The sequence below is a fragment of the Enoplosus armatus genome, chromosome 1 (genome assembly GCF_043641665.1).
Source record: "Enoplosus armatus isolate fEnoArm2 chromosome 1, fEnoArm2.hap1, whole genome shotgun sequence".
NCBI classification, from domain to species: Eukaryota; Metazoa; Chordata; class Actinopteri; order Centrarchiformes; family Enoplosidae; genus Enoplosus; species Enoplosus armatus.
Window position 1 is genome coordinate 7,175,061 of NC_092180.1, and position 10,780 is coordinate 7,185,840.

Below are 10,780 nucleotides of genomic sequence, written 5' to 3' on the forward strand. Positions count from 1 at the left end.
AGCTACCCACATGCACTCTTTCTTCCCAAGGAGAGTGGATAGCTCACTCACTTAAAGTATTTGTATTCTTTATTTAAATAGTGGGAAAGCAGCAGGGGAGACATGGATCCAGAAGTGGTGGACTTGCGTAACTATTTGAATATAGTCACAAGGGAAGCTTTGCTGGCTGTTACTGGTTTTTAGGGCTAATTTTGAGGATGGGGGGTGATGTATATTTGCTTCTATTTATTTGTCACATTTTACCTTTTTAGCTAATAACATGTACATTTGTTAACCCCATTGTTTTTGTATGATGTGGCTGCGCAAGTAATGATTGTGATGCTTGATAGATTTTGCTGAATGTTTCTGGTTGAAATGGTGCAAGATTTGTGTGAAACTGTACCTTAATGGTATTAGTTATTTGACTCCAACACCATAACTTCAGATAAGGTATAAAAAGACATTCTTGCCTATTCCTAACACTACAGAAAACTGTAATAATAACCATCCTTTTACATTTAACCTAAGTATATCACTATAACTGAGATGTGTTTACTTGTAGATGTGTAATTTTGCTCTAGAGACTCCATCTCCACTTGTACCATCAACAGACTTAGGCTGAAGTGCAGTTTAAATGCCTCTGTTTTACCATTTAACAGTTTTTTTCCCTTCAGTCTGAAATTTTTGAAAAGTGGGCACTGGATGAACATTTGATTTGCTCTATTATGCCAGACAGGTTCAAGCAGTTACCAAAAAGATTCTGCTTAACATGCCATGTGTGTTTTAATCCAGGCCCAATCTCAGTCAGCCTTGCCTTATTATTGATTCTGCTCTTGATGGACTAAGAAAAGGAGAAAGATGAATCGGCTGCATGCATAGCAAGAATGGAATTTGTACCCCGAGTAAGTAAAAAGAAAGTTAAGGACTAAAGGTCACAAGTCTTCCCTGATCACATCATAGTGGGGACATAAAGGGCCCAAAGCTTTAGAGCTTCAGTTAAAACAATCAGAAAAAAGCAACATAGGAGCCCTTTAAATGTAGACTTGATCCACTGACACATTAATCGTGAATGCGTATGTTTCTTGCAGGAAAAATAAAAGGCTACAGTGAAAGTAGACAGTGGGAAAAGGATCTACCAGAGACGGATCAGCTACAGTGGAGAGACAGGTGAAGTTGTGTTATGTCAGGACCTCTAATGTAGGTGTACTGAGGACTAAATCAACCAGTTAACTGTTCATTTTTTGTGAAGGTAGACTAAAAGGAAAGGAAGGTTTTTAAAATGACTGAAACTCTGTAAGATTGTTGAATGGCATTTTGGCTTAGACAAACAAGTGTGAAACCGTGGCAGTTCCTCCTTAGGTTTTTGGGAAACAAGTGAAACCCAGCTGAAATTTGCTTATTTTGGTGTTTGGTAGTACTGTAAGTCTTGTTCAGTATAGAGTGAACAGTATAACATCTCAGTCTGCTGAAAAATGCATCCTGAATCAGCTTTCCATGTGGAGGGAAAAAAAATCAAAATCAATACCTAAGACCTGAATTCTGTATACACTTTACCATTTGACTTGATTATGTTGTACAAGGACCACAAACAGCAAAACGTATATAAAAGGGATTTATTGAAGTGAATGGGAGGGAAAAAGAAACAATTTGGCTGATGACAGTGAATTTAACATAGAGTGAAAAATCACTGAGGTAGGCCAATTTGACCATTAGGTATAATAGTGAAAAACAAAGTCCAAATAACTGACCGTTTTCCAGAGTTTACACTTTGAAACAATAAAATTTTCAATGCACATAAGTTGCCGATGTAACCTCCATTTATATCAAGTACTTCTCTACACTACCACCACATATTCAAACATTGCCACCTGTGTGTCACAGAAAAGAACATGGAAAAAGCGATAATGAGCTCTGATGTTGAACATTTCTCTTTATGGAAAGATTATGCATACAAAGTTATGTTCAAATTCAAGAAATTTCACACTGCGTACTTTTAGATAAAGCAGCATACATATTTAATATCTTATTACAATTCATAGTTTCACCTCAGTTGTCTGTTCAATGTCTGCCGTCATCAAAGAGAATACAAAAAAATAGATTTGGTCATTATTTACAAGAACACGTAATTTCCGAACTATCAAAGCTGAGGGTTTAAGGAGGAGGAGCAGCTTTGACAAGGGCAGACATTTTTTTGCTATGATTTAAAAATATGCCCTGTGAGGGTCACACTGTGCATGTTCAGACAGAAGTTTCACACCAGGACAGCAGAGAGTATTGGCATACTGGTGACACTACAAATACATAACTTACATTAAAATTAAAATAAAAAGTACAATGCAAAAATAAGTTTAAGACGAGGAGAGGACAGCCATACATGAAATCCAGTAGTTGACTTTAAAATGTATTAGACATGCACTCTTTTTTTTTTGTTTCATTTAGTTTTTTTCTTTTGAAGGGGGGGTCTTAAAATACATAAGTCATCAGAAACTGGTCTTACACAAACAGTGAGAAAACAAAAACATTTCTTAAAAAGGTTTATCTTTGCTATTATTTGATATTACAAAATCGGTGTCCACAAAGCAGTTAAAAGTGGACTGTAAAGACTGGAACACGGGAGCATCAAAGGTACATAAATTTAACTTATTTCTCCAAACAAACCCCGTCTACCTGACTGGCCAATAACAAAAACAACTCCTACTGCAATATGAAACTGGGGGAAAAATACATGGGGTTGTTGGGAAGTGACTGGGAGATACAAGTTTAAAACAGTTCACAACTTAGCTTCAAGAGGACTCTCAATCGTCTTCATCCTCCTCCCCTTCTTCATCCAGTTCCCTTTTTCTCTTCTGACCTCGCTCTTCTTCTAGAAAATAAGAGTCACAGTTTAAAGACACGAAACACCAGAATCTAGCAAACACACGTTTCCTGTTTATCTTCTCTTTCAGGTTTTTTGCGTCATGACGACAGCAATGCTGGCTCAAACTGTACGCAATTTTCACATTACAAGACAAAATTTACATCGCTTTGTGATGGACAATAAAGATTTTCTGAATCAGCTGAGTCCCAAATCTGTACTGTGTACTAATTCTGAGCAGGTTGTGAGTATGTAGTGTGTTCACACTGGAAAAGTAACTAAATTAAAGTCTCAGATCTCAAAACAAAAATTATTCTACCACAACACAATGCGGAAGGAAAGGAAATGGAGGAGCTTTCGCAGCTGAAAAATTGTGGATGGTGGTGAAACAGCTCCACTTCCCTTCACTCCACTTCAGAAGTCAAAAAATAACTAGTGATTCTTTGGAAAAACACTTTGTTGTCTCCGTTAAGTTTAACCGGCAGTGTCACTCTAAAGTCACGGTTTTATTGCCTATGACCAGTGCACGCGTCGTATCATTTCCTGTTAGTATAAAAACAGTTAAAGCTTTCCTGTTCAGTTTTTGACCACTAGTAGCGCTATGGAGCAATATTTTCACTGTTTTGTTTGTATCGTGCACGTGCAAGAGGACACACATGCATGTGGGCGGCGCGATACAAATGTGATTTAAAATATTTTAAAAACTCAAGAATACACTGTGTGTTTCAGTGAGTAACTGAATGTAGAAAACATAACTGAGTATGTTGATTTCTTATACTAACTGCAAAAGAAGTATACTAGTAAATAGTATACACTGTATTCACTTAGCATGTGTCATAGAATTGGGAGACGGCTTATGAGTTTAAGACAGCCCCCATTTTACTCACCTTCATCATCCTCATCGTCAACCTCCCTGTCATTCACATCTTCCTCCTCTTCCTCCTTTTTTTAAAAAGACAAAGGCAAAGTTAGTTTGGTTATTTCACACTTACTGAAAGCAAATCTCATTTATTCTCGTCCCACCTCTCCACTGAGGTCGTCCTCTTCCTCTTCTTCATTCTCCTCTTCGTCTTCCTCTCCCTCTTCCTCCTCCTCGTCTCCTGGTGCTGTATCTTCATCATACTCCTCCTCATCTATATCTGGGTGAAACCAGTTGCCGGTTAATTATCAGCAAAATGATCAAACGCCAACGTTAGAAACTTTAACAGAAAGAACACAGCACTCCACATTGAGGGTATGTGGAGCTCTTTGGCTGTAGCCTCAAACTGACCGTCTTCATCGTCCTCGTCATCATCCAGGCCCTCTGCGTAAACCTCAGCGTCAGAATCTGGGGCCTCTTTGTCGTCTTTGTCGTACCCGTCCAGGTACGTGAGCTGGGGTAGTAGCTTGAATACGTTGTCTCTGTATTCGTTCAGGTTTGTCACTTCACAGTTAAACAGATCTAGGCTTTTCAGGGTCCCCAATTCTTTCTGTCAAAAGGCAAATCAAGTTTGATGAATAATACAGCCAGCTGCTTTGTATATTGTGCCTTTCCACGTAATGTAATGTCTCACTTACCAATGGTTCTATTGTGCTGAGGTCTTTAATCTTGTTGCCGCTGAGGTTGAGATGTGTGAGGTTGGGGCATTTGTCTGCCAGAACTTCCAACCCTCCTGAGATCCTGTTATCGCTGAGTTCAAGCTGTGGGTCAATTAAATTATCAAAACATGCAAAACCTTAAAGCCTTAAGTCATAGACTTGTTCTGTATAACAAAAAAAAATCACCTACCTTTTTGAGTTTATTTAGCTTCGGCAAGTGGGCCACTGTCGTCAGTCCAACATTGATTGTGCTTAGAAATTCCAGCTCCTCAAATTGGTCCGTTAGACCCTCGATCTTGCCTTCGTTTGAGCGACAGTTGTCTAGAACAAGTTCTTTGACCTGTATAACAAACATTCATCTGGTCAGAATACAAATTAAAATAGTTTAAAATACATAAAAGGTCAAACACAGAGCTCATAAAATATGTTAAGTATATGCACATTTTCTGTGTCTTTACTTACTGTAAGTCGCTTTGTGTCCGTCAAATAAATATACTGTAAAAATGTAATGTAGTACTTGGAACATTAAAAATCAATTTTGTTTCAGCTTTTGGGAAGCTACTGCTCCATTCAAGTACTTTTCCTGAATAGGCTTCTTATTTTAAAGACTTAAATAAAGTGTTTATTTATTTAAGGAGCAAGCTTCATTTAACCTTAAATCTCTTACGCAGTCTAAGTGGCTTATGGTCAGCACACAGTACATTTATTCAAGTACTTGAATACTTTACCTGAGTATTACCTTTTTTTTTTGCCACTTTATACTTCTACTCCTCTCAGAGGGACATATTCTAGTTTTTACTCCACTCCATTTATTTGACCCCTAGAGTATCTATTTACTTTGCAGTTTAAAGTTTTTTGTCATACAAAATATATAATCAGCTTGTAAAATACGATCTATTACTGTATATTAAACTGCCCATCAGTATATAAAATACATCATTAAAATGCTGCTTCCAAGTTAACACATCAGTAATAACAATCTCATAATAAAACATTCTGTTTCATAAATACTTTAAGTACATTTTGCTGTACTTCTACTTGAGTAACTGTTTGATAGCAGGACTTTTAATTGTATGGTATTGCTTTTTTCTTTTACTCAAGTAAAGGATCTATACTTCTCCCACCACTGCTTAAGACTGACTACACACCACTTTAAATAAAAAATAAATATTGAACACGACTGCTAATAAATGTCGAACAGATAATAAGATGTTCTCCCATCAACACAGTCCTTGACAAATAGCTAAACAAAGTGCATTAAATACTACAGTATACGTATTTGGGCTCGGCGCATTGATATTTAAAAAGTCTGATATGCGGTCACAGGTGTGCTGTTATCGGATATTTTACCGCGGCCTTGAACGTGACTCAGCCAATCAGCGCTGAGGACCGGAACTATAAAAATATACTGTACATCAATAATCCGTGGACAGCAAATATTTCAGCGCTCTAGATATCGCGATGCGTTGGCTCTCCTTCCATTACGTAAATACCACATTTAGCTAGTTTCCCCCACTATAAACAGACATATCGCGGCGGTTTGAAGGCGTTTATTTTGACTGGTTACCGAGTTAAAAATGTAACACGAGATGTGTGTGAACGGTTATGAGCGGCGCAGATGCACATTAGTCAAAACAAGTCGGAGCCAAGCAGACCTACGAGTCGTGCACAGGGTCATTTGTGAGTAGGAGGGGCAGCTGAAGCAGATTAAGATTGCTGCCAGGCAAACGTTTTCATTGTTGCTTGTGCTAAACAGTTGCCGATTGGATTGACGGCGTGTATAGACTTCTGTTAATGAGAAGGTATGATGAATCGTTCGTCGTTTGTGTCGAATGAACGGGATTTTCGGTGTGTTTCGAATTGCCTTTGTTTCTCGGTAAAATGGCGGCTTGTCCTAGTTCTAGAAAACTAGAGCAACAACGCGGCTCGACAATTTGTTTTCGTTATGGCTGGATCTCACGTCGAGAAAAAAAAAACAAAAAAAACCCCGACAGAGTCTCGATGAAACAGCCGAATTAACACCCAGCAGTTAACAACGACGCGGGCGTGTTTGTGTTTCATGTCTCCCGTGTTGTCGCCCAGTCTGGTGGCTGGTAACGGTCCATGCTAGCACCGCTTTCTTTCGGCCATCTGTGCGCACTGTGGCTCCAGTCGTCGGCTGCATGGGCTGCGGGCTCACCACTGTAAGCTGCTCAACGTTTGAACGCACTTCCTGCAGAAATAAACCAGTTCAACTGTGCGGCTTGAGTAACTATATGTGTAGGATGCAGCTGTAAGGCGATACTACGAGGCTGTGCTCTTTATGCATCATTGATAATGTCATGACTTTGGGTATCCGCATCCTTAACGCGCCAAGTGCACGGCTTAAAATGTTTAGGTAAAAGCATCCCCCAGTCGAAGCATGCAGATAAACACACGAAACAACGAGTAAATAACAACAACACGGGGGGAGGGTTTAAACGAGAAGGGCTGCGTTCGTAGATCAAAAGTTACAAATATGGCTTCTCATACTGCTTGCCTTGTTTATACCGCTGGCATAAAAAAAAGAAGCTGTGCTGCATTCTCAAAACTGCACATCAAAAACGTGATGTTGGAGCCGCACAAAAGTTCAACCAGCGTCCCCTCCAGCACCTGCCGACTGTAAACATGTTCGCAACAATGTGACCCGACGTCTCCATCATCTTTTAACTTGCAAGAAACTTTGTATCCCCACGCCAAGGCATCACACGAAAGATTCTCCATTAGCTGAGTGGGAAACATAACCGAGCGAGATGTGAGGAGCAACTTACATCTGACGGAGTGCGGTTCCGCAACTCTAGATGAATTCTTTTCTTCATGTCCATCCTTGATCGGCGCACCCGCGATATGATACACACTTTTAATAATTACTGCAAATGCAACTACCACCTCTAGAACAGGCTGCTGTTGTTCATTCAAACTTGATCCGCTCGGTGGGCGGGAGTACGTTCCGGGATTGTCGTCACCGCCGACCAATGGCAGCAGCCAAATAAAGAGGGAACGGATTTACAGACACACAGGCCAATGAAGACGCCCTTATACAACTGGGTGGGGTTTTGTTGTTGAAGTTTGGTTGTTTTGTTAACTTAAGTTTACACGGCTAATGTAATAGTTAATAATGTTTCGCACTGAAAATACATGCCGTGCCACATGTTTGTCAGTGCGCAGGTGTCACCATTAAAGCTCCACCCGACTTGGAGCCTTGTTTAAAGATGGTAGAGCTCTTGGGTTTAGTTTGGTTTTCATAAAACAACATGCACATAATACATTTGTCCCAATATTCACAAAACAAAAAAAATCCAAAACAGATTCAATCCCATGTGGGTCATGCAAAGAAAACAAAATAAATGAGGGAGGGGGGCCCAACAATAAAACACACAAAATACAGATTTGCTTGTGTTTTTTTTATTTTTGGAAAGCATTTAACACTATAGAATGTGACCAAAATCAAATATAGTTATTATAGATAGTGTAAAATGATGTCTATATATTTAATTTACCCTCTCAAAGTTGAGTTAATCTGTAAAGCTATTACAATTTATTGTCACAATGGTCGTGGCTGTACCTTCAGCTTCATTACAGACTTAAAAGTTGATGTATATTTAATCGTCCACATACAAATGGGGCATAAATACATATATATTTGTTTGTTTGTTTGACTGCAGCATAAAACATTAAGACAAGAGAACATGACAAACAACAACATGTACTACAATAACAAGTGATATTGATTTGTAATCCATGGGGGGGGGGGGTCGCCACCAAAGCATCAGTTCAAATGTGTGGGGAAGCAAGCAAAAGTAAAACGATAAAACTGCAGTTTCATGTTCATGTTCCAAATTCTGTGATTTTTCTAAACAACATTTGATAAACTATTATGCATTTTGATTCATTTGAATATGAGATCTATAGCTTCTCAAGATTTATATACAATCAAAAACTCAACAAAAAAAAAAAAGAAGGAAACAGATGCAGTGATCACTAATGTGGGCAGTCAGATCTCCACTGAGTGGCCTTCACACAAAGTGAACTCTTTGTAAGTATTGGCGGGTAGCAGAGCTCAGTCAGCTCAGTCTGTAAAGAGTTTATCCACAAGGGGGCAGCAAAGCCACAAGTCCGGAGCCAGTGACCATCAGTGGGGTGTTCAAATTGCCATTTTCACTTATACTCCTGGTACAAAAAAATCACAATTAAAGCTTGATAGGGAGGGGCTCTAATCACATTAGCACAATCCCCTTTGTGATGAACAGTAACTGATCTAATGAAGCCACAAGTGTTGTGTCTTAGTAAATTAAAACCTAATGTGACAAGAACATGAGATATATCAGTGGATCATTCGTCTTGCCAAATAGAAATACATGCCAATGGTTATCAAGAGGGTGGACTGTCTCCCTCCTTGTCCATGTAACTTTATTTGCTTGATAAATAACGTGCATGTTTATGATAAGGAGACGTGAATAACTGCCAACAACGGCTGTTTTACATGAGCCTCCCAGTCAATCTGCCTCTCTGTCGCCTGTCTCCTCTCTGTTTCACTCGGTAGCCTAAACTACACATTAACTCCCTGCTCTACTCTCATTAGTGTCAAACCAGCTGCATTATAAAAGCAGCACTCATGCATCGTGGTTAATGAGGCTGATCCTTTCCCTCATAATGTTAATCTGGTGTAAAGCATTGTTGATAGATAATGAATGCAATTCAAAATAGCTGCTAAATATGGATTTGTCTGCTTCATCAAGACAATCCCTTAAGATTGACCCTATATGACCCTTATGATCTATTCTTATATTAACTACTGAACTACAGAGAGATAAAACCCAATTTCCCCTTACTGTAAATAGCATTAAGCACCAAATTTAAATATTGTATTTTGCATCATTGTATACACACTTCCACAAAATTAAGCCCAACTAGATTTTTTAAATGAATCAAGTAAGTGATCTTGTGCTGACCGGCCCACCAACTGAAGAGGTGGGAACACGGCCACTAGAGGGCGACACTGTCCTTTCTCCACCAGGTTCAGTTCACTCTGGTAAAAACACCTGCTGAGAATTGATTGAGCCCGGCAAGACTCTGTGTGCCTCTCGAGATTCCCAAACCTCGTGAATAACTATTCAAGCTAAAAGTGTTGTCCTTACGAAATGAGCCATACACACAGTGCAGCTGCACGAAACCAACGTTGATGGATAATTTAGGAAAAACAGTGTTGATTACCAGACTGTGATGAGTAAAGCACTCTGCTCCTAGTGCTACCAAAGTTCTGGTCTCACATTGACAGACTACTCAGATTATTAGTATTAGTGTCAAAGTATATTTAAAGTACCAAAAATATAGTACTCATTATGCAGAATGGCCCATTTCAGAATCATAAATAATATATCACACTTCAATGTTGCAACTGGTAAAGGTGGGGCTCATTTTGATTTTAATTAGTTTATATAGGTAGCTTAATCTATAATAATGTATCTTCATTTATTAGTTGATTTATATTTATTATTAATAATATAAATCTGCAAAGTAACCAGTAACTAAAGCTGACAAATAAATGTGGTGCTGTAAAAACTGCAATATTTCCCTCTGAAATGTAGTGGAGTAGAAGTATAAAGTAGCATAAAATGGAAATACTTAAGTAAAGTATGTCAAGATTGTACAAAATGTACCGGGTTACTTTCCACCACTGCAGACTACTGCAGTATAAAACTTGTTTCTTCAGTTGCTGAAGACCATCTTGGAAATGTTTGAGTGCAGGTAAAGCTTTAATCCCTCTCTTTGATGGTGCCATCCGCTGCATACCAATACTTTTCCTTTGAGAGGGTTAGTACAGTTGAGCTAATCTGTAGTCCAGCAAGCAGATATAAGGCACCTCATTGGCTTTGTGTGACATCCACTGAGTTAGACCTTTCATTCAAATCTAGTGTGAGGGATATTAACTAAAATGGTCTTAATGGTCTCAGTCATATTTTCACAATAGTCAAAATTACAGAAGTTTATGTAATTTAATTAGCTTGAAAATGTAAAAACATGTTAACTTAGAATATGTTTAACACGTTTTCTTTTTCAAATGTTCAATAGAAACAGAGAAATATAACATGTAGTGACTGCCATCCTTTTCCTTCTTGCCAACCTAAATGATAGTATTTAGTCAGCAGTGTGTCCTGATGACGTTACAGTCTGTGACTCATTTGACCCCATGAGCCGTCTGAATTTACCACCGATGTTTTCCATTTTGTCAATTATTATTAGAATAAAAGAAGTGGCGATGATACACCAGTGAATCCTCTGTAGTCCGTAGTGTTTGGGGAGGACGCAGTGGTTCAGCTCACAAGAGAGGAGGCCCCAGACATGGGATTA

General features: G+C 38.8%; 1 protein-coding gene and 1 long non-coding RNA gene across 9 annotated transcripts; one reads left to right on the plus strand and one right to left on the minus strand.

The window, feature by feature from the left end:
- The first annotated feature begins 292 nt into the window (after positions 1-292).
- LOC139294121 (uncharacterized) lies at positions 293-1,777 on the plus strand. The gene is made up of 2 exons (XR_011598405.1): positions 293-881; positions 1,068-1,777. It is a non-coding gene; the product is annotated as an uncharacterized lncRNA (long non-coding RNA).
- Positions 1,583-7,318, minus strand: anp32a (acidic (leucine-rich) nuclear phosphoprotein 32 family, member A). Of its 8 annotated transcripts, none has more exons than XM_070913780.1 (8): positions 7,201-7,318; positions 4,602-4,751; positions 4,391-4,513; positions 4,104-4,302; positions 3,857-3,966; positions 3,717-3,772; positions 2,898-2,917; positions 2,841-2,842 (listed from the first exon to the last, which is right to left on the minus strand). In XM_070913780.1, coding segments are annotated over exons 1-8 (714 nt in total). In that variant the 5' UTR covers positions 7,255-7,318. The 8 variants fall into 8 exon arrangements, with proteins under 8 accessions (XP_070767571.1, XP_070766026.1, XP_070765286.1 ...); XM_070912983.1 differs by having other exon boundaries at positions 3,717-3,775; XM_070911470.1 differs by lacking the exon at positions 2,898-2,917 and having other exon boundaries at positions 1,583-2,842; positions 3,721-3,772; positions 3,857-3,933.
- Positions 7,319-10,780: the final 3,462 nt, after the last annotated feature.